Raw genomic sequence first — 23,682 nt, 5'->3', positions numbered from 1 at the left:
TTAAGTGTCTTGCCCAAGGACACATACGCCCACAATGGTAGCAGCGACGAGCCTTGAACCCATTACCTAATGGTTACAGGCAGGCGCGCTAACTACTACGCCACCGCGCCGGACATGCTGCTACCATTGTGGGTGTATGTGTCATTCATTTATTATATGTTTATCCTGACATCTAACTGTAACCATGTACACTGTACATAATACTGTGGGGTAAGATACCCTTTGTACTTATATTTTATATTTCTTGATTGTGTTTTTAACTATAAACAGTGCTTGCGGGGTTACAGTAATTTAATTATGTACATATGTTTTGTTAACTACGCAATAGGACAGGAAAAACGATAGAAAACATGTCCCACTTTAACCCACCCTACTATCCAGCAAACTGTACACAGTATACCACTTACCCATCGGCCGTCATGTAACTTGGCCGCAATCCACCTTTCCCATCAAATGTTGGCCCTCTTCCACCTCCAGCACCAGCTTGTGCAGCTTTGGTAAGGGGGTAGGGGTTTTGTCCCTTCTTCTTAGCGGCTGAAATAACCTAGGAAAACATTTATTTGATGAAGATGCTTATTTTGTATATCAACCTAGAATATGCAAACTATTGTAGGGGCTGCTCTCTTGAATATATATATGTATGTATATAACTTGCTTTATCCACTCATGGCGAAAAAACGAAAGTCGTTATAACATGGGTGTTCTGTTTTATATACTGAAAGCCCGCTTACGAATAAGCAAGTACGTTACTTTGTGGATTGTTTATTTTCTGCATGACTAACAAATTTAAAAACTCATTAGTGAACACTGAGTAAGACCTCTTACATGAAATGTTGATTTATCTGTTCCCCCACCAAAACAAGAGACATATTAATTAAACACACTGTAACAAGTGCATAATCACAAGGTGTATTTCATTAAGAATCACCATCTTCTATTTTATTCTATTCTTTGTGGGTACTTGTCACGGACCTGGGATTTAGGCCAGATTTGGACCATTACCCCAACACCAAAAAAAACATTTAAGTCTTTCATGTGACGGGTGCCCCTCCCAAACTCCATGAACAACACAGTTCAACCAAACCCGTCCACAACCTTCTCGTCATGCACTAAGTCTCGTGGAAGTCTTGAACTAAAACCCCATCCTTATTAATCACCTTATTTGCATATTCCTGGAATTGTTCCTCTTCAATAGAAAGTAGATTAACCAGTTGTTCATCGTGATGAAGTTCTTCTTCCCTGTTTTGTCGCTCTTTCTCAGCTCGGTCGTTAATTTGAGCCATGTGAAATGCTGAAAGAACATGTATGAATAAATAGATGTAACTTATTTATTCTCTCAAGGCAGGGCAAAGATAAATTATTGAATGTTCTTTTATTATCCTAGCATGAGAGGGCAAAAATAAATGAATAAATGATCTTTATTTATCCTCACGCGACAGAGCAACGACAGTGGTTTTCATACATCTTGTGTCTGCTTTTGAATACCACATATCTATATAATGTAACTTTGTTGGTGATTCGTTTTAGAGAACTTTTTTCATTTTTGATGTTTTTGTAACCTTTGCCTACCTTGTAACTGTTTCTTATGTTCCTTGGTGGCCACAGCTTTCTCATACTGCTTCTGATTGAACACACGGTCGGCTTCAACCTTCACAGCGAGTTGCTCAAGAGCTTTTCTTCTCTCCATCTTTTCTTGACGTTCTTTTAATGTTAACTGGGGAAAAAGTTTGTTTGATTGATAACAGTTCGGGTTTTGGTGTTGCATATTGTTGCATATTTGCACAATTTAAAGTTTTCTAGTTTAAAATAAGAAAAGCGATTTATAATATTTTTTGTTATTGTAAATTGTATAAATTTAAACAAAAAATAAAAAGTGAAGAATCGTTCATGGATAACAATGGTACCAACAATAATAATATCTGAATGTTAATTAGGTGGGGAACAAGTTTTAAACTAAACTTTTGCTTTGTAACAACATGTTATATATAAATATACAATTGTTGATTTAAATTTCGCTTTGGAGAACAGTGATAAGTCATATCTTGAAAAGAATTCGTTCTTAAGAACTACCTGTTCATCCCTGTGTTCAGCAATGGACTTCAATGCCTTTTTCAGTTTTTGTTGCTTCTCATCTCTCTCTTTTGCCAGTTTTTCTTCCTTCTCTTTTGTTGCCTTGATGATCCTACTATCTTCATCATCAACCTTTTGCTTGAGTTGAGCAGCAAGAAGGTTGGTCATCTTATTCTTGTGGTCCTGGACCTCTCTGGGTAACGTAAACTTTATTTGTATCATTGGGGTCAACAGAAATATTCAAAATATCAAAACAAGTCAACTTAAAAATGCATGTATTTTAATAAAACAACTATTGTATAGTTGGATAGTTAATGAGTTAGTTCAATGCGTTGTTAAATCATGAAAAATGCCAAACAACAGTTTTGGATATTTTATGCTTGATAATTTTAAACTATGAACACTCTATTGGTAACAGCTTTGCTTATAAATCCACCAATATCTTAAAATACCGTTGTTTCCAAACAAACATTTAAAAAAATCATATTTAAAACAAAGTATAACGGAACATAAATTAATTAATTTTTGAACCTACTTAAATAACTCGGCTTCTTTCTGCTTTCGAAGTCTGAGCATTTTCTTCTTAGCTGCAGCGAAAAGTCGAATTTCCTCATTTTCTTCCTCTTCCTGTTGTTCTTCGAGTGCTCGAATTGCTGCTCTGTGGGGAAGAGACGTGTTTAAATAAGCGAATGTTTATAACTTAGAAGTATCTAGCGGTTGTATAGAAGTAAATGTGTAAAACACACAACATACAAATATATGACAGCCATAAACCACAAAATATACAAAACATGGATACATATTGTAGACAACACACAAATATATGAAGAGAATGTATGAAAAAAATGAAAAACACACAAACAAATGATTTTAACAAAAGACAACATAAAAATATACAAATGCAACAACAAATAAGTGCAGGTACGTGTAACACGTTAACATGAAGGAAAAGTGCAAAAGATAAATAGCATAAAACAACATTGCAAAGAAACTTGTTTATTATTTGTCTTACTTATTTTGCTCATGCTCCTTATGACTCTGCATCACCAACATCTTCTCTTGCCTCCGGACTTGCTCCAACTTCTTCTGCTCCCACTCATGAAGACGAGCGAGTTTACGAACCTCTTCTCCTTCCTTTTTGTCCTCCAGCGCTTCTTGATCTTGCTGCTTCACGTGTTCCTTTATCCTACAATGCAAGCATAATTATATTCGGCAATGAAAATACTGTGATGTTAAAAAAATCCTGTTACTGTAAAAAAATATTTTTTTCTCATTATTGTAAGAAATATTTTCTTGTTATTGTGAAAAAATATTGCTTTCATCTCAGACTACAAACTTAGTGGCAGAGAAGACAGGCCAACACATTACAAAGTCAAGTTAATAAAACAAGAATGTTAGCTTATCACTACATTTAAAGTTAGATGTATTGATATTTAAACTGTATCTACATAAAAATTAAATAAAGCACCATTAAAAAAAATCAGCAAACTGGGGAACTGAAATTTGACAAACAGATTTAAACATTAGCCTAAGAAAGAAATGTTTTAAATACTATAATACAGTTACATAATTATATGTCTTTCCCTACAAATACAACAATACATGTATTTTATAATCAACTTACTGCATGGCTTGGTACTCGGCAACTTTTTGTCTTTCTTGATATCTCTTTGATGCTTTATGTTGATCTTCAAGTATTCCTCGTTCATACTCAGCTCTATGATGAAACAAGACAAAATAGTGACATCACAATCACAAACAACAAAAAGCATCAAAACACCAAAAATTACCCTTTTTAGGAACATTGCAACATTGTGGTTATGAAAATAGTGGTTTGAAAACTTGTACCTACCATCAGTTGTTAAACTATAAAGGGGTTTGAATTACACAGCTTGGTTAAAATTATACAAGTATTTTTTAGTATTTCTTCTTTTTCACCCTTTTTTCAAGTTTTTCTTTTTTTTTTCACCAACAGTATACAACTTGTATGATGTATGGCAGACAGCATTAGAGGTTTTAATTTCATAAAGTTGTAAGATGTAAAAAGTAAAAGACAAACTAGCCACCTGTAATGCTTTAATAGCTCGTGGTCTTTCCCATGACTTTGGGCTTCCTTTTGTTTCTTCAATTCAACTTGGGCGTCTCTCTCCTTAAGAACTTCAGTGAGTAATAATGCGCCCTGTGAGGATGAAACGGCTTTAGTATTATTATTATACATACACATGGTGTGGATAGTTCAGTTCACCCCAAGCTATTAATGTATAGGCGCATGCAAAATGGCTGAGAAAACTTGATACTATACTAAAATAGTCACATAACTTACAAATAAAAATATATATTTATATATTACAGTGATATAAAAAATGCAGTTAATATGAGACTAACTAAAAGGGCTGAGAAACCTTAGAACCAGCATAAAAGAGAGCTCAACAACAAACAGACATAACAATGCATACTTTAAACCTAAGATATTTAGTTTTGAAAACAACAGATACATCACATGGTATTGTTTTAACCTCAATAAACAGTACATAAACACTCATTACCTATTCTTATACATAAATACATGTTTTTGAAAACTATTAAGAATAAACAACAAACACATTACATGAAATGACTTGATTCGGTCTGTCTGGAAATATTGGATTGTCTTCGCTTTATCGATTGCTTGTTTTCGTTTCTCTGCTTGATATTTTGCTTCCTCGATATCCAACTTCACTCTTCCTTCTTCTTCTTTCTCCTCACGAAGTTTACGAGCTTGTAACTTCTTCTGTCGCTGCCCCTGTGTTGTATGGATTGTCAATTAATTATTTTATAAAATTTAAAAGACATTTTAGTTAGTCAAATTCTTCACACTATATTTGAACAATGTTTAAACAAAACTACCTTTTACGTCATGAAAATAAGAGAAAATATTTTTGTAAATGTTCTTTGTTTATTACCAAAATAGACGAAAATAAAATTAAAACATGGACCATCCTACCCCAACCTATTATATAATGATTAAAATAAACTTACAACGATTGTGTTTGACCAGTTTTGAACAATTTCTTTAGATTGTGCATGAAGTGCTTCCCTGTTAGCTCGTGCCTCCTTGATTCTTTCAATCTCCATCGCATTTGAGTGAAGACTTTCCTGGATTCGATTCCATTCCCTTCTTGGCAGAACTTTTACCTTAAACAGTACACAGTGTTAAACAGAAATGTAATATGTGACTATTACCCCAAAAAACAAAAGCAAATTATTAAGAAGTGAAAGAGTTAGTTTGAGGAAAATATTACATTGGGTTGCTGCAGATTCTACAGTATAATAGTCTGCAGAAGTGTTGATGCTTAGATGGTAAAATAACTATTCAAAGTAAATGTATAAACAAGTAAAACTAGAAAAGAATGTTTTAAATAGAACTTACAGATTATGGAAAAGTTGTTTATATTATATAATTGCATTTATGAAAAACTTTATTTTAACAATGCTTCAAACCTGTCGTAAGTCTGTCCCATCAGCCAACTTTACACCGACTGTGAGTTCCTGGTTTTGTGCAGAACTTGCTGAACCACCTACAATGGTACATTGGCTTTAAAATTGCTAGAATATAATACTATGTATAATGAAACAAAAAAAGAAACAGTTCTGGTAGGTTGCAGTACCAACATTACAGCCCACGTTTACTATATAATTGTTTTCATTTTAAACGTTTTGGTTGAAACTAAAATCATCTTCCACCAACACCACTAAAACATCTCTTACATCATAAAAAAACAAATAGCAAAACAAATTTTAGAAAAGAGTGAATTTCACTTTACAATCTTACTTCTTTTAGTTGGAGCTGATTTAGGTAAACCTGTACGCCGTCCATATTGAATGAAGTTTGCATGCTGGACTGTTGCCATGGCTGTTACCAGCTAGCAAATTGCGGTCAATGCAATGTAAATTAAATAATTTGCCTAATTTGCCAACTAATTTACAGACCGTATATCGAATCTAAGCAACCAGCGACATTATAAACTTAATTAATAGTTTCTAATTTAAACAGTAATTAATTAGATCGACTTCTATGTACTACATCGTTTACAAAATATATATTCTTGATTCGTCCTTGTATTAAAAAATATTTAGCTTATTGCGTAGTTATGACAACGATCACTCAACCGTATCCTTATGATCAACATAGAAATGTTCTACCATTTTTGCTTAATAAAGCAATATACTCTAGTTCGGGGTGGCATTAAAAAAGGAGAAACCCAACAACACAATTCAATAAAACACAATAAACTGAACTAAACAGTTATATTCTATAAGCATTAGAGTATCTATCGTCTAAGTCTGAATTTTATTGGTTTTGTTATAAAGAGCTGCAATTAAACCTAGGCTTTGTGGGCTGTTTTGAGATTTCGGAACCCGGAGATAACACAAAACATGACAGTCGTACCGCAGTTTATTTCACCAACAAAAAGTCCCAACACTTCTACAAAGTCTCATAAACTTAAACTGGCAATGTTATTGCACTGCGTAAAGATAAGGATGGCGGTATAATGACGATTGCTGGGAAAGAAGATAGAAACGTGGAAGTCGGTGAAAATGACTTATATTCGCTTGTATGTTGACGTCTATAGAAAAAAGTTTAGAGAAAACGTAATTTCACACACGTATAACTTGTTTTAAGGGCTCAAACATAAACAACGAAACGACACTTATGCTTGCGAATTGTTCAAAACATGCTGCGCGAAGACTTATTGCCAATTTATAACTTGTCTATTCTGGTAACTTTTGGTTGGACACAGGCGCAGGTTGGAGGAAGGACGTGACACCACCTTTATATTCCACAGAACGCGTAGCTGATCCTTTGGCCAACGATGACCAGTTACCGGTTGAAGTTCGGGAGCGAGAAGCGGAAGTTGCTGCCACACTGGCTTTCCCTGCATTTCGTCTGCGCTCTGCTGTTGTTTGGAACACAGCCCGAAATTGCTGCCTGCAAATTTTTATTCTTGTTACAACATTGTATAGGCTTGGAAAATAAGCTTGTGCAGTAGGGTGAGGTAGCACGGGTCACCTTTAGCATATAATAATATGCTGATCGTGTTTTAGAAACAATTAACTATATACGGTCTATATCGTAAGGATACGGATTTATTATTCTTTGAATGTTCTTTGTTGACTATTCAATGGGAACAGAAAATAGAATGAAAAGGTGTCCCATCTCCCTTCTTCCCACCCTACCACATATAGTTCTTGGTAGAAAAAGGTAAATTAAATTTTATAAGCGGTTTTACGTTCAAGTTTAATACCTAAATAATTGATTTATATATTGTTGTATTCTAGACTATAAAGCCCATGTTTTCGGGGCAAAGTATTGACATTTAACGCTGTGAATATGTGTGTTACAACAAACTATAACATAAGTCATAAGTGAACAAAAATCCTTCTGTGTGCAAATTCCTTCAATTCACCTCACCTGAAGTTTTTGTACCAGAAGTTGTAAATAAAGAAGTTCATTGCACTGTTCATGACAACAAGGTATATTGCTACGTTGTACAACGGACCACTGTTGTTGCAGTTTAATGTCCCATTGAACATTAATCCAGTCACAATGACGTAGGGACAGACACACACTGTGGGAAATGCATAATGGTCATTGTAATTACGTGACATTAACATTGTAGTAATACGCTCTTACCCGTCTGAAGAGTAATATAATGCATTTAAATCTGCATTCATACCCGTTTCTTTGTTAACGGAAAACAGACATAAATTTTGCGGTAACAGTCCGTAATCGACTTTACATTGTTGAATGATATAAATACAAGTATATACGTCACATAAGGTCAGCTATTGAGTATCTGCTGTGCAAAACAGGAAGATGCGTCATTACGAAATTATAATGAATTGACGTAAAAGGTCGGATAAAATTAAATATCAGACGACTTGAATGCTGTCTGTCCAATTCGGCTGATGTTTTGTTGAAACAGCATGCGAGGCGAAGTATAACATTACGTTAATGGGTGACAGGTTCTACGTTATAAGTTCGTATATATACGATGGTGGTGACAGGCGTCAATATGCCATAATTCCGTATCGTCACCTATTACATCTAACAACCGTCGTTGTAGAAGTGCGTTCTTAATTATAAAACACGGCTGTTCTGTTTTTTTTTTTCATAATGTATGTTATGGTAGCTTTGACAATCCTTAAGGAAGCATTGTAAGGAAGCCCAAGAACATACACGCCAAACATTGTAGCAGCATCGAGTCTTGAACCCATAAACTCTGGTTTCGTTACGATAGGCGCACTAACCTATATTTGCCACAGTGCCGATGTATCATAAGATACCGTTATAAACTACTCACCAGTGAAAACTCCCACCATTGTAGTTATCATCCTCATAACTCTAGAGTTGACTTTCTTAACCGGGTTGGTGTTGAATTTTCCTTTAATAAAAACTGAGCCAACGCTTTCGAGTCCTTTCGCGAGACAGTCGTCCTGGAACCTACAAATGGCATAAATATAAAAAAAATTTAATCACTTTGGATACACTTTATACCTACAAGATATTTTACAAAAGCGGAATGTGAGAAGTATAACGGTAAACGACACACTAAGAAAAAAAACAAATGAAATAAACTTGTATTGCTGTAGCAATGTCACCGAAATATGCTTATAAACATAGTAACTAAAGGTGCACATTTTAATATAGAAACGTAGGATAGGAATTGGTAATAGTGTTCTTGCAGCTTAACTGTAAAAAGTTCAACATACGTTAGTATCGTTAGAATTGTTTGAATGGTTGTGTCGCCACTTGGTAGGCAAAGAAAATCCAATTGACGAGGATTTGGTGTTTTCGCCGTAACTCATCTCGGGGCACGTGTCGAGTATCATTTTCAATCTGCGTTATATTGGTATAACGAGTTAGCTGATTTTACTGTTTGAAATAGCTTTACATGTGTGGAAAGTTACGAACGCTGACTGTTATTAAATATATGAAAGGGGGGAGAGATGGGACACCTTTTCGTTCTATTTTCTCGCCCCATTTCGCAGTAAACGAAGTACATTTAAAGATTCATAAAACCGTACCCCCACGACTTCCATAGACCGTTGTTAATTGTTTAAAACACGATCAGGATATCTGAATATTATGTGCTAAAGGTGTCCATTTTTCTCAAAGTACTCTATACCTCTGAGCGGGTTCACTCATATGATTTCCCGCTTTTTTGTTGTTAGTTCTGTAAATCTGACTTCCAAGTTGTCGTCGTACTTCCAAACGTCTCGAAGTGACCACCATCGTAATTATGTTTAGAATTACCACGAGTATGTACCTGTGACGTAACAGGATGTATGTGATGTAATAAGACCATTCAATCGTGGGACAAGAAATAAAAACATATATGCGGAAGTAGTTATGTTGTTGCTTGCTATATGTCGCTAGAAGTATACATTCTATATTTTGAAGTATATTAGGGTGGGGGTAAGATGGGATATGTTTTCAATATCTTTTCTTGTTTGGTAGCAAACGTTTACAGAAATAAATACCCACATATTACTACTTCAAAACACTTCTTAATTGTTAAAATCTGTCTGTTTCTAAGATATTATGTGCTAGCAGAACCAATCGTACACCACAGTACTATAGTATAATTATATATACTATATCGGTATACCAAGAACAAGTAAATTTTACCCCAAAACATTAAAAACGTGGACCATAAATACGGAAAATACATTCAATTAATAAGCACTGTATCTTCACTTAAAATAATGGACAATAACTATATGAACGGAAGTTTAAAATAACTTCACTTTGGGATTATTAAATTGTCCCTACGTTATTTGCTCTCACTCCACTTTTTACCGGAATATACTTACGGGACACCCATGACCAGCAAAGAGAAAAGAGCGATTGCGCCCACTCCATCTGTGCCTGAACCTGCTGAAACTTTGATTTGCATGTAGAAGAATGTGGTGGGGTCCAAAGCGTAGCCGAACTCGGACGAATGGAAAGCTGGTACACATGACACGCCTATGCCTAAAGAATAAAGGTGTTAAAGATTTTAATTTTAAATGTAGTTTTATTCTTTAATTTAGGACTGGTGTATCGCGGTTTAGGTTATTCATTTCCATATGGACGAGGCTTAACTAATGCGGGGCACGCATTGGACTTGCGATTTAGACCGGAGTTGGTCCATTACAATGTCTAAGGAGCTACAAGAGATTAAACATCCGAAAACTACAAAGACCTGAGAAGTTTTACGTTTATTTGTTTAAAACGACCGCTATACTATAGGTCCAAATAAACCACGATCGTTGTTAAAATAGTTATAAAGTATGTTGCTTATAGAAGTATAACTTACCCAGCACCCAAACTGCGCCAATGCATAACCCGAGTCTTCGTTTGGTGAAGTATTTACCAGATCGATGTTGCAAGGGACGAGTAATGGCCAACGCTCTGTGTTAAAACATTGAATTATAGATTTGTTTTTGAATTATAGAAGTATCGTTTTCAGGAATAAAGTACAACATATTCTTGTTATACAAAAACTTATATTCTAAACGACAAATGCTGCAATCTAGTGTCGCTAACAGAATGTCCAAACCCCCAGCAATACAGCAAAACATCGAAAATCCCTATACCTCTTTCCCCCATAAAAATTAAAAAAAAATAGTCAACCGAATAAGTTACGTAATGGTAACTCGTCAACGTGCAGGAGGTGTATAAGACGAAACACCTGTGTTGCAACGTATGAAATTTCCTTCATCCATAAACTTACAGACAACAAACCACCGACCTGTCAAGACTCAGGAGAAGCAAATTATAGATTGATGACGTCACCGACACCACGAGGACGGTACCGAAGAAAACACTTCCCAACGAATTGAGTTGCAAAAACTTGACGGACGCAAGTCCTGTCGGGTCTGGATTTATTCCGTTTGCTTCCCAACGAAACAGTTCCGGGTGTAGCGGTAAGAAAAGTGATGTAACCATGTTGTAAATCGTGGATGGCATAACGAACAGACCAACCAAAAGATCACTGACAGCCAAGGAAACTTTGATGTATCCGTGTCGACGTCTCAACGTGCTGTTGCGTAAGATGATCACGATCACAAGAACGTTAGCTGTCAATAAAACGTGTTATGATTCGAGATATGAAATAAAACATTATAGGTTGTAGTAAAACTATTTGAATCGGATTCGAAATGAGTAAGTTGGTTTAAGATGAAAACCGAGTGTGTTTATATATATATTCAGCAAACCCCATGGTATAACAATGTCATAATCGACTCATATTCAGTGTTAGAACTACCGCGATGGCTATAACTACAAAGTGCGATGCTTTGTAGGCAGCAACAGACTCGTATAGCGTTTCAAAAAGACTTAATGTACACGATGTATTTATATGCACGAGGAAACGCCATTTCCTTTTGTAGGTCGTTTACATACAACCTGATGCAACCTCTATTGAACAAAGTGCATAATGTATAGTCATTTAAAAACATTTGCTCAACCACTTTCCTTGACTTATAGTAGCCCGACAGTGAGCATAGGGTGTACACTGTACATTAACCCAATATCCAAATCAACACATTAAAACAAAGTGCATCCAGGCCTATTAAAAGGCTTGAGGTAAGATGATCTTATTTTTATTTTATCGTCTCGATTAGTAGTAAACCAAGAATTGTTACGAAATTAGATACCCGCGTTCTTACGACTCTAGAAAACTCGATGTCCTAATGGTATCCATCTTACCCCACATAACTATGGTAGGGTGGGGGAAGATGGGACACATTTTCATTCCCCCCTCACGTACCTCATTTTGTAGTAAACTAAAACATTAAAACAAAATTATAAAACCGTATCCTCACGACCCCTATAGACCGTTGTTTATTGTTTGAAACACGATCTGATTATTTGAATATTATGTGCTAAAGGTGTCCCGTCTTCCCCCATCCTACCATATATTACTTGAACATTAGTTGCCAACTGAAATCCAAACAAGTAACCAACGAACTTACTCAACACAATCATCAAAGATAGAAGAGCCATCCCCAACAAAATCAACGTAACTGCTGTTCGGTCGCAACTCTCACAATCAATGGGTGCTTGGAGGGGATTCCCACAACCCAGTGGGTTACAAGGGGGGAAGGGGGCGCAAAGCTCGGTCACGGTTCGGTAGGTGGGGGTAGGTAAAGTCCCGTTTAATGTTGAGTTCGTATATAACGATGGAAATAAGTCCCACACGTTGACTTCTTTTACCTTCAAGCCAGGTTTAATTGCAAACACTCTCCCCTCGACGCCTGTTGGCCCATCGGGTAATGACGTAGTCGTCATGCTTCAATGATTCGATTACACCTCATAAAAGTCCAAGATAAAAATTCAAACTAATAATCTAACTTTAAACTATTAAACCAATCCTGAAAACAAGTTGTTACATTTTAAGATTCATACATCTCTAGTACGCAGCAACTGTTTGTGCTCTACTACAAAAGTCGATTTGCTTCTGTTTACTGCCTTCATTCAGTACGTAACTGAAATGCTCTAACCGTGGCTCCACTGCACTGCTTACTCTACACTAATAATCCACGACCTCACACCGTTGTGCCTGATAACAACACAAAGTGACAATTACTGATTAAGTTGCAACAGCTGTTAATGTCAGCGGCGCAAGAATCGAATGAAGAGACGCGCGTTATACGCAGTGGCGCACACCGGATACTGCGCAACAATGACTTATTTCCATTTCCGGCGTAGTCGGGCGCATAGAAAAGCGCTCTAAGGTGATACAGCATAGGTTGTGGCGCAGCGCTTGTTTTGCAACTGCGCTAATTATAGAGCGTTGTATGTTAAGCAGAAATACAGGGAGAGGGGATTCAGAACAATCAACAGTAAACAAACTGGTTAGATCTACGTAGGAATAAACGAGGAAACGATATATAGATATAAAGCTTACGAACCCCTATAACCCGTTATAAACTACCACCACCGCTGTATTTAACTATAAAGAGCAAATAAATCATAAACTACCATTTTAAACTATTTTGCTCATATTTTCGTAGATTAATTTTACTCGTATATTAAACTCAAGGTACGTTGCTTCTCGTCGCTAACGGTTATAAAACCTACGGTTCTTATGGCATTGGATGGATACGATGCCAACTGATTTGTCTTTAAATAGTTTTCTAAACAAACTGCTCTCTACCGACATCCAGTGTTTTTTTATTCGTGTTTAACAGGTGGTGATGACGTCATGTGTCGTGCGACAGATTGGACGACAATAGAAATATAAAAACAAGAACGTGGACGGCATAGTAAACACTGTGACGTAATAATAGCGAAAGTACAACGGAACATGGCTACAGAACAGTGTGGTGATGACGTAGGCAGTGACGTAACATCGATCAATTAACAACCCCTTTAAGATCGTGTGTCTGTGACGTCAAAGTAATGCCATAGAACAACCCTGCTGTGACGTAAAATCGACGTCACAGGGTGAATAAATATGATTTATAAACTGCATGGCGAGGTCATAGCTGACTGGACCGATTCAAGCGTGGATGACAATGCTGACGTAGTTGATATGGTGGATAGTGATGTCATAGAGCCTATATACTGGGCATCCGAGTAAGGGGGTTGGGGGTAGATAGGGCTCACTTGCGCCGTTGGTGGTTGTGTGTTGGGGAAATTAGGGGAGCGGGTGTCTGTCACGTCATCACAGCTACTTGTGACGTCATAAAGGTATGCGTCCGAGCCCGGGGAAGTCCCAATGCTCGAAGTTATCGAATCAGAGCAGTTGGAATCTTGTTGAGTGGTGACGTCATTTTCAGACTTCGTGACGTCACTACCACTACCTTTGGTGAAACTCTGGTTAGTTGTTTTGTTCTGGGCTCGACCTCGTCGGTACTTTGCTCGAGCATTCTGAAACCAAACCTGTAGAAAAAGTAAATAGTTAACATCTTACTAGTTTAAACAGGCAAATGGTTCTTTATATTTCCAGTGTATAATTTAGTTGTTATCAACCTGTGACCTGATCTTTCAAACTTATATTCGTTAGAGCAATAACATTACCTGTAAAACTCTCTTTGTCAGTCCAGTTTCTTGAGCCAACTGCTTTAAATCCTTCGCATCTGGGTTGTGATTTTGGTGGAAGTAAGCTTTCATTGCTCGTAGTTGGTGATGCTTGAAGCTTGTGCGCATGCGCTTCGATTTATGGGGCGGAAAATTCATCCGCTCGGTGTCGCTGCGGATCTCCTCTGAAAAAGTGAGTGACGTCAGAAAAAGAGCTTTTTGAATATTTGATCGATTGAACACGGAATTTGAAGAAAATACAACGAGTTTCATTATACTTGAATTTTTTACTTTTTTGATGTCATGTATTCAATCAATATGTGTCTCATAGGTTAATGTTAAAACGTATATAGTATGGTGGGGAAGATGGGACACCTTTAGCACATAATATCCAAATATCCTAACCGTGTTTTAAACAATTAACAACGGTTTATGGGAGTCGTGAGGATACGGTTTTATAATTCTTTGAAGTTCTTTGTTTACTACCAAATATAGTTTAAATGAAAATATGTCCATCTTCCCCCACCCTACATAACTGAATGCTTGATATAAACTGTATAGAATACAGTAGCTGACAAGACTTATAACTCCAATGAGAGGCAAAGCCAATGAGATCTTACAAAAAATAAACGATTTACAAGAAAATTGAAAACAAATACAGGTATACAGCGCTATAAAACACGAATTTTTAATTGTTTTATAAAATGCACCATTCCTGTATACAGGTTCCAATTATATTTTACCCGAAAACGGACAAGGGTCATGCGATTTTTAATTGGGCTGCGTACGAAAGTCAAATCGATACATTTCTATTTCTGCCTATAATAAAAATACGAATACGCCAATCATTTTCTGAGAAATACTAAATTAATTAAACCCCGGGTTATACAACATGCGATTTCTCATCCGGTTAACAAATTATTTGGGTGTTTTTAATAATATACGCCAACTAAATTTAAAGAAACCTAAAAGCAATTAAAATTGTGATCAGGTTTTTAAAAATGATTGCGAGATGGCTGATTTAAGTATATATGCGGGCTTATTTCGACCTCACGAAACGAAGACATGTACATTTAATAGTATATAGTATAGGATGAGGAAAGATGGGGCACCTTTTAATGCCATTTCCTTGTCCCAGATGGTAGTAAACAAAAAACATTCAAAAAACTATAAACCCGACCAACATGGACCGTTTTTAATTGTTTAAAATTTGATCAGGATATTTGGATGGTATATGTGCTAAAGGTGTTCCACCTTCTCCTCCCCCCATAGTACTATACATGGCAGTTGAAGACTATAATTGTGCGTTTATTGACTGTTTCCGAGGAAGAGCTTAAAAAAGTAGTTTCAGTTACTGCTTAAGAATCTCTGAGATTTAAAAATAAAAAAAGTCGCAATCAAAAAGTGCCAACCATTTAGTTTATTAATTGATTTTGTTCTTTGGCGCAAAACGGTAAGGCATCAAAGTTAGCCATATGTACAGGTATATGAGTATTGATTCTGGTCCTTTTTTTATTTAAATATATACACTGAATTATACTCATAAAAGACGATGCCTTAGTAAGTAATAATGCGCTTTGTTTTTTCGCTATTTTTTAAAAAAATATTACATTTCATTATCAGCAATGAAAACCGATGTAATATTAAAAAGTTAAGTATAATAATTCCAATGTTGGTAGAGTAAATTGTGTGACCAGTAATGGCGGCCGGCACTTTCCCATTTGATTGGCAGATAGTTTTAGCTCTACGGGTTGTATTTTTACAGTGCTCATGCGTTCAAGTGGCGTATCCCATATGCTGGTGTGGGGACGAGTGTAAGATTGGATTTAGTCATAAACCGACAAGTGACAACCTTAACTGGAAGTGGTGTTTTACAGGGAGGTCGTGGGGGAAATGGACAGCAGAGAACCGAACGTCCGTTAGGAAATGTTTGTCGCATAAATGTTTTGATGGCATGTCAAAAAACACATTTAAAGTGTTTAATACTTGAAGTACGGTTTCTTGTAAAACTTCAACTTTTAACTAAAATTCATTCTTTTTAACCATTTATATACAACTTTTTTTTCGAAAAAAAAGTTGTATATAAATGGTCGGTTCGAAAAAAAAAGTAACATAAAAACATTTTAAAATGCTTTTTTAACGTATTTTTATTATCTGTGAGTGTGTTTTTTTTTCTGTACAATTCTCCCATTTGTATTTTTGCATATATATTTATACTTTGCTATCGAATTTTGATTGACAGGTGGGCTGCTGGGTATGGGAGGTGGCGTGACGCAGTTTCCGATCACTACATGACGAGCAGCTGTCGCTGATATTCAAGAAATGGCGCCGTAAAAATAATTGGCAGGTTACAGGGACAAGCGGATTGGAGAAAATGAACGGGCGGGAGGCTGCAGCCACTCGAATATGTGGCAAGCCTGTGAGACAAGGAGACATGTCGTCTTAGAGAAGTCAGTAACGAGACACTGACCACTCTGGTCAAGTCGATCGGTTGACCTCAGAGTTGTGGGGAATGGACGAGTTACAACAAACAAACAATGTATGGACATTTACTTAGCTGCGCGTTCCCACGCATTTCACGCGGGCGGTCACCCCTTTACTCTGACCTCAACCAGTAAAGGACTATTTTTAATCAACCGTGCTTAATAACGAGCCCGACGCTGTTTAGGTATAAATAAATGACGATTTGCAGCGGTAATGGATATATACAGCGAACGTAAGTTTGTCTTAAATTAAAAAAAAAACACTAAAAAGCTTTTTAGTTTTAGACTGTATTTTAACCGCAAGAGTTGCTATTTTAACTTAATTTGACCCAGAAAAAAATCGCAAGCAATAAAAACATTTTTTGCAAGCGATAAAAATGTATTTTTTAAAAGCGATAAAATGGAAGATTACGTAGGTAAATTTACGTGCTACTCTATTGTCTTCCAACTTTAACTAAAATGCCCAATAATTTTAGTAATTTGGCAAACATTTCGATTATGTTTGTTGTTTGTAGACAAAGATCACCCCCGTCTTACACGGCGATAATCTGATAATAAGAGATCGTATGACTGAAGTTGGAGACACGAGCCTACCATGCTCTGTTGGGTAGAGCTAATATTTGCCAAGCGTGCTCCTATTTGAGCAAGGATTGTCTCTGTCATCGCCTTAGCGCCGGCCATGGCACCGGGTAAACTTTAGATACGGAAAGTTAAAACGCGGTGATGAAATATTTCCCGAAATAAAAATGATCGCCCGGGTTTCGTTGGTTTGTGACACTTACCAAGCGAAACGGAAACCTTTGCTTTCCGCGTCATTGATCTCTATTTTTCAACGCGAAAAGGTGTGTAAATAAATCCCTATCGAGCGGAATGACGTCACAGAATGCTGACGGCAAACGAACAATACCCTGCTGCGTTTTGAACAGCACAGCGGGGTGCATATGTTGCGAAACAAAGGGGTCTATGACGAACAGACTTAAGGTCTTACCAGCAGGTGGTGTTCCAACCAAATTTATCGACAAATTTTGCAAGACTTTTAGACAAGGTAAACAGCTTAAACCGGACGGAAACAATATAGGTATGACGTATAAGCCACCTGTGACGTAATTGACAGCCATTCCTCCGATCGAATCCAGGTGTGATGACGTCATGATTGCCTTTCTCTTTTTTGGTCTACCCGGTTTGTGGAGGTTGATGTCAAAGTACTCGGAAGACGACTGTCGAAAATTAAAGATTTTAAATTTGTTTGTTTAAATTTAACTAACGGTTATTTATGGTAAACATACATATAAAGTCGGAACAGAATACATGTGCAGATTTTTTCTGTATCAATTTACAGATGTTTTAAATGGCGACATAGTACATTCTTAGAAATATAAAAGCGCACAAGGCACACCAGTGAATATACCACCCACGTTGAATAAAAAAAAAAAAATATATATATATATATATTGAACAAGTCACCACGCATACGATATACAATACCTGCTTTGAATGCAGTTTTTCTATTTATTTTTTAAGCTCACATAAAGCACATACATACATATATACCAGGTGTATTAGCATAAGTTGTAACTAAATTAGGCAGATATTTTAAAAACAGTATATTGATATCCCATTTAGAACAGACAAGAAAAAACTCGCCACTAAAACCCATATTCTAATTGGCAAACTGTATTTACCCCACTTGTCTAGCACTCGTATGCTGCTTTATATATAAATAAAAAACGAATTTTACATCGGTAAACTTAAACATGAAACAAATTCAACTATTCTGGCCCTTATCTCTCAGACCTACACCAGCAATACACTTCCGTACAATTCGAAGATTATAAAACGCCGATTAGCCCAAAAAGTTTCGAAACCCATACATCCGGCCAATATATATCAAATAAATTGAACAGTTACCTCTCTCTCGCAGCAATCCATGCACACGAGGTTCGGAGCAACCTCAACGAATTCCTGGCCCGTCGTGAAAGGTCGTTGGCATGAACAGCATGAAAAGCATTTGTAGTTGGCGTGATACACACGATCGTGAACCCGCATCACGAGTTCGTGAGGTTCAATAAACACACCGCAGTGAGTGCATAATTGTGATCCGAATAACCTGAACAGTTTCATAGTTTATTACGATGCACAACATTATATTTCAAATATAGTCCTGTGGGGTAAGATGGGATACCGTTAGCACCTAAATCTCATATTTCCTAATCGCGTTTCACACAATTAACAACATTTTTTCATATGCAGATAGACAATTCTGTGAATTTTCTTTGTTTAGTTCCAAATGAGATAATAAAATGGAATGAAAATATGTCTAAAAACCAAACGCGCCTGTACAGTCGCTAACAGGATTTAAAAAAAATAAATATATCAAATACTTTCTTTTGTACTATATACATATAGATAAGTATTCAACTTAATACCAACCGTATATACAGCACACACCCGCATACTTACGAATGAACAAGTGTACGCGTTTTACTTCGCGTTTGAATAAGAGACTGATGATGATGCCATTTTACGCGAAGTATACATCTGCTATTGTTACGTATTTGGTTTTGTTTGTTACGTATTTTGTAGCACTTGATCACTTCACTTCGGTATAAATAAACTGTTGGTTCTATTTACTAAACTATAACTTTCACCAAAACTGGCTAATCTAAGTATACCTACACGTTGGGTAAGATGGGACACTTTTTCATTCTATTTTTCTCGTCCTATGTAGAAAACAAGGAACATTCAAGGAAACATTAAGCCGTATCCTCACGACTCACATAGACCGTTGTTAATTGTTTAAAACACAATCAGAATATTTAGATATTATTTGCTAACAGCTAACTTGTTACAAACCAACAGTACTAAATCAACCAAACACAGCAGACGAAAGGAACTACTGAAAGCGGGGCGCGTAGTAATTAACATACTCGAAGAACATCTAAGATTAATGATTTATATGCACAGCCGTGTCTGGAGGTAGGAAAGCAATAAGTGTTTTCTCACTTGAATTTAAAATAAAAGGTTTACGAAAAACCTGACATTCGGTATGTTTCATTTAAAAAAAAATTGAAATAGTATAAAAATTATAATAAACAAATTTTATATATTGCATCTATAATATGTTTTCGGTATAAAAAAACGTGTAAAAAAGGGAGAACACGAAGTCAGTTTCAATACAAACACGACAGTGAATATGTAAATATCATATACGCATTATAACTTCTGACATCACTGAGGATGGCGTATCGTTTGAAATGACGACACGCGTATCATAAAGTAGGCTGGGGAAAGATGGGACACATTTTCATTTTGTTAACTCGCCTCATTTGGTAATAAACAAAAAACCTTCAAAGATTTACAACATTGTATCCTCATGACTTCCGTATAGACCGCTGTTAATTATTTAAAACACGATTAGGTTATCCGGATATTATGTGATGTTGTGCCGTTTTCCCCACAGTACTATAAATATTATATTCACAGCAAGAGTGTCGTGATCGTAATAAAACTGCCCAAAATAAATATAATTTTATCCTAACCTTTTGTAATCGTTGCGACAATACACCCTTGTGTCTTTCACAAAGCATGTTCGGGAATTATCGAGAGGTTGTGCGCATGCGCAGCATTTGAGACATCCCATGTGCCAGTAACTGTCCTCCACGAATAAATATGAACGATCCAGTATTACTTGGTGGCATCCGGCGCACTTTTGAACAAACTGGAAAATAATTATATAAATTAATATTAATAAAAGTATTGAATAGGGTTTTTAGGTTTACGGATAAATCTATTTTTTTATGAAATAGAAAGGTCTTTGTAACATATTTAAACTCAATACATCATAGCAGCAGATTTAATAACAGATATAAAATTTAATACAATTACAAAATATAACAACAAAGTTGAATAAACACTGTATAACATAAAAAGTCAGCTTTATTTTATTTGCACGCATCTAAATCTGAATACACCAAAACGTTAAACCTAGGGCTCACGGACGAAACATATATCCTGTTAATACGTTGTGTGAAATATGACACCCATGTTACAACACAGTAGTATGTTTCACTTCACAAAGAAGATATTTATAGAAATGAGTGACGAATACATTTAAAGTAAAATACATTATAAATAAAGTACTGTGGGGTAAGATGGGTAAGGTTATAGCACATAATATCCCATATTTCTTAATCGTGAATTTACTAATGCTCTTTTAGAGTATAGTGTGAATACAATTGTATAATTCTGTAAATATTCTTTGTTTTCTACCAAACTGAACGATAAAAAATGAATCATCTTATAAGATGAGAAATGCATATGTCGTACACCACAACGTAGTTTAGTATTTTAATAAGCGTATACGTAAGATATTGTCACGTTGTGTATGTTACCTTTCCTTCGTACGAGTTGCTGGGAGAAGTAGGAAAGAACGGAGTATATAGAAGTGCTGGGCTGTTTGCATCAACTTGTGTTGAGCAGATATCGGTTTGCATTTTGCTTTATTACCGCCTTACCCTACGAATAAAATATAATTAGTTTTGTGATCGAGACATTGAGTGGTACAGACGCGGGGATTTGATGCCGAGTACCCGGTAGGAAGCACCCCGATGCTCCCCAGGTGAACGCTCGATTTACAAAATGGCTGTCGCAGCTGGAGGTATACGATTTAATAAGTATTTCTGAACGAAAATCATTTTCGTAATCGTTACCTCACCGATTTCTCATTCACCTGCGTTCTATTTTAAATCAATCCATCTAAAAGTTAATTCGAATTCCCAAAAAATTTAAAGTCTATTTCCAACGCAAAAATTACTTGGCGAAAAGACGCTGAAACCACTAATTTCTTGAATACATATCCAGAACAAAAGGCGAGCCGACTGCACGTTTAGAAATATTCAAGCTGGCGGGTTAACCCATGCAATGACCATGGAACAGCCAGGTTGGTATTACCATATGAAATGCTCTCGTATTTCTGCCGGTTCGAGCTAACGTTACGACTTGTTGCTACCGGAAAACGAATAATACTTGTGTATTATGAAGATAGAACTATTTTATAAATAAAGTTGCAACCCTTTTTAAAAAATACGTTAATAGCAAATATTTTCTATACAGCGCATACTTATTATTAAGCCTAATTTGGGCGCACAAACCTGCTAAACTCATACTTTATGCTACAACACACAACTATAGAGAAAATGTTTGATTTTAAATTTACAGATTCGATATTTATATATTAACTTTTATAACTTCATAACCTTTTCCACACACGTTCTATCAGCGCTCACATTACGCTTTTAATCTTAAAATTCCCATAATCAGCAATACATACGACTAAGCCATTATTGTGTGACAACTAACCAAAAACGACTATCAATTAACTAAGCATATTCGGGGGTTTCACAGTTATACACAAGCTGCCATGTGGTAAAAAATATTAGATTTTTATAGAGTAAGATCATCGGTCGCAAAAACAGCTATTAATGTGATCGCTTCTTCAACTTATTTCCGCCATACAATACAAATAAACAATCGACAATTCAACACCAACATTGAATGCTATGCGGCAATTGGTATTCTAGCGATCTCACCTAAGCTTATTTCAATTCTACCTGCAAACAGTAAATTAATCTCAAGAAATACTAATTCTAATCGGTTCACCTAAACCTATATTGGGAATTTTATACCGATTTAAAACCAAACCTAAACTACTCAGCACAAGATTGTCTAACCGGCTTTTCCCCCGAAAGGATTATTAATAACTGCACGGGGCATGCATGAAAAAACGTTGTAAAAATTTCAACACAGCAACTCGATACCATTCTACCTCACCCCTGGCTCCTACAAAGCTCAAACTGGCGGCGCTGCATATACGAGGATCGTGTTCAACCACAGGGCAAGAAGAAAGCCGAGGCCCGATGCGGATTGCACCGGATTAATGCGGAGTAAGCTGGGATCAGCTTTGGGGTATTTAAATCGTCGTTGTGCAAAAAAATACTGCGAGCATGGAATATTCAGGTGTTCGGGGCTTTATCTTTGAGGCATTTTTACGATTCTCTCGAAATTTAATCGAGCACGAGCTCCATGGTTGAATGGGAATATGTCACGAGCATGGGTTAAGTTACGACGCCCAACGAAATGCCTCACACCGTCATTCTGCCGCGGTGGGTGCCCTGCTCGACCCGGACCCCATACTGCGTAAACTGACTGTCAACAACTTTTTGTAATCGCACTCCATTATATTGACCGTGGCGTCTATTGGGCGTTACTAATCCGACGAATTAACACTTTACAACTTGCCCCGTGAACCATCAATCACAGATACACACCTCGCCTTCAAACGAAACTGAAAATCAAAAGGCGAAATGCTCTGAGACTGCTGCGTCCCGTCTGCGGTTAGGCGGATGCCTGGGGAGTCCCTGGACAGCTTTACCACGCAAGATTTCATTCAGCGTTATCCATCATTGTTTATGTCTTAATCCATCGCGGAACGCTTAACCCAAGCTCAACTATACTACTGGGTTATGAAGCTGTAAGAAAGTGTTTTTGCATTTGTTGCCCAGTTCACCCGCAGTACTCCAACTCGCGCGGAATCTTCGTAGTTAAAAGGCGCAAACGATACATCGGCGAGCCTCCCGTATTGTCTTAGCGATTGTGAAATCGAAGTCGGAACAATCGTGGCTCAATGAGATCGCATTGTCCTGATCATGTTGGACACGAGGGCTCTTTCACGCTCGATTGAACTCGCCAAATATTTGGCGAAAACGTGCGAATTTAAAAACAACAGAGGCTACCGTTTTTGTGATTTTAGCTCGAGTAGCACTCGAAGCTGGTCGCGAAGCGCGAGTGACTTACGCCGACGTTTTACCAGCCGCTACCGACACTGTAATACAATTGACCCGGGAATAAGGACGGTAGGGGGCGGGAGGTCTCATTCAAGATTCGAAGATTACAAGACTACTTGAGCTCTGTTATTGCTTGTCTTCGTTGGCATCGGATGGGAAACGTAAGAGCTTCTTGATATCGGGAATTCTCGAGAGCTAAGTTAAGATAAGCGACTGTGTATCACTTAGAAATTGT

General features: G+C 36.7%; 3 protein-coding genes across 3 annotated transcripts in view; all 3 read right to left on the bottom strand.

Annotated features, from left to right (window-relative positions):
* Positions 1 to 6,051, bottom strand: part of LOC100187244 (coiled-coil domain-containing protein 173) — a 7,695-nt gene extending 1,644 nt beyond the window's left edge. Inside the window, exons 1-12 of the mRNA XM_002128399.4 lie at positions 5,882 to 6,051; positions 5,551 to 5,627; positions 5,089 to 5,244; positions 4,679 to 4,852; positions 4,137 to 4,249; positions 3,695 to 3,787; positions 3,083 to 3,256; positions 2,606 to 2,728; positions 2,071 to 2,263; positions 1,570 to 1,714; positions 1,158 to 1,291; positions 408 to 544 (exon numbers count right to left, since the gene is read on the bottom strand). Coding sequence (XP_002128435.1) covers positions 408 to 544; positions 1,158 to 1,291; positions 1,570 to 1,714; positions 2,071 to 2,263; positions 2,606 to 2,728; positions 3,083 to 3,256; positions 3,695 to 3,787; positions 4,137 to 4,249; positions 4,679 to 4,852; positions 5,089 to 5,244; positions 5,551 to 5,627; positions 5,882 to 5,960 — 1,598 coding nt within the window. The 5' untranslated portion in view covers positions 5,961 to 6,051. The remainder of the gene's footprint in view (positions 1 to 407; positions 545 to 1,157; positions 1,292 to 1,569; positions 1,715 to 2,070; positions 2,264 to 2,605; positions 2,729 to 3,082; positions 3,257 to 3,694; positions 3,788 to 4,136; positions 4,250 to 4,678; positions 4,853 to 5,088; positions 5,245 to 5,550; positions 5,628 to 5,881) is intronic.
* A 436-nt stretch (positions 6,052 to 6,487) lies between these two features.
* LOC100177010 (tyramine receptor Ser-2) lies at positions 6,488 to 12,604 on the bottom strand. The gene is made up of 9 exons (XM_002128260.1): positions 12,073 to 12,604; positions 10,848 to 11,175; positions 10,413 to 10,507; positions 9,928 to 10,087; positions 9,240 to 9,380; positions 8,824 to 8,950; positions 8,415 to 8,554; positions 7,523 to 7,679; positions 6,488 to 7,039 (listed from the first exon to the last, which is right to left on the bottom strand). The coding sequence occupies exons 1-7, from the start codon at positions 12,386 to 12,388 to the stop codon at positions 8,498 to 8,500; spliced, it is 1,224 nt and encodes a 407-aa protein (XP_002128296.1). The 5' UTR covers positions 12,389 to 12,604; the 3' UTR covers positions 6,488 to 7,039; positions 7,523 to 7,679; positions 8,415 to 8,497.
* Positions 12,605 to 13,251: 647 nt separating this feature from the next.
* Positions 13,252 to 21,156, bottom strand: LOC778666 (LIM/homeobox protein Lhx9). Its single transcript, XM_002123997.4, has 6 exons — positions 20,997 to 21,156; positions 20,145 to 20,323; positions 18,514 to 18,712; positions 17,702 to 17,822; positions 14,123 to 14,307; positions 13,252 to 13,984 (listed from the first exon to the last, which is right to left on the bottom strand). Exons 1-6 carry the CDS (start codon positions 21,096 to 21,098, stop codon positions 13,562 to 13,564), a joined length of 1,209 nt encoding a protein of 402 aa, XP_002124033.1. The 5' UTR covers positions 21,099 to 21,156; the 3' UTR covers positions 13,252 to 13,561.
* Between the last annotated feature and the right edge of the window lie 2,526 nt (positions 21,157 to 23,682).

The sequence above is a fragment of the Ciona intestinalis genome, chromosome 9 (genome assembly GCF_000224145.3).
Source record: "Ciona intestinalis chromosome 9, KH, whole genome shotgun sequence".
NCBI lineage: Eukaryota > Metazoa > Chordata > Ascidiacea > Phlebobranchia > Cionidae > Ciona > Ciona intestinalis.
Note: the sequence above shows the minus strand (reverse complement) of the source record. Positions and strands in the feature narration are given on the sequence as shown.

Coding starts and splice junctions, on each gene's coding strand:
- LOC100177010 (XM_002128260.1), bottom strand. CDS start 12,388: ATGACGACTACGTCATTACCCGATGGGCCAACAGGCGTCGAGGGGAGA. Junction 10,508..10,847: donor CTTCTCCTGAGTCTTGACAG/GTCGGTGGTTTG, acceptor GTTTTAACACAG/AGCGTTGGCCATTACTCGTC. Junction 8,951..9,239: donor ATGAGTGAACCCGCTCAGAG/GTATAGAGTACT, acceptor AATATAACGCAG/ATTGAAAATGATACTCGACA.
- LOC778666 (XM_002123997.4), bottom strand. CDS start 21,098: ATGCAAACCGATATCTGCTCAACACAAGTTGATGCAAACAGCCCAGCA. Junction 17,823..18,513: donor TGGATTGCTGCGAGAGAGAG/GTAACTGTTCAA, acceptor AATTTTCGACAG/TCGTCTTCCGAGTACTTTGA. Junction 13,985..14,122: donor TGACAAAGAGAGTTTTACAG/GTAATGTTATTG, acceptor CTTTTTCTACAG/GTTTGGTTTCAGAATGCTCG.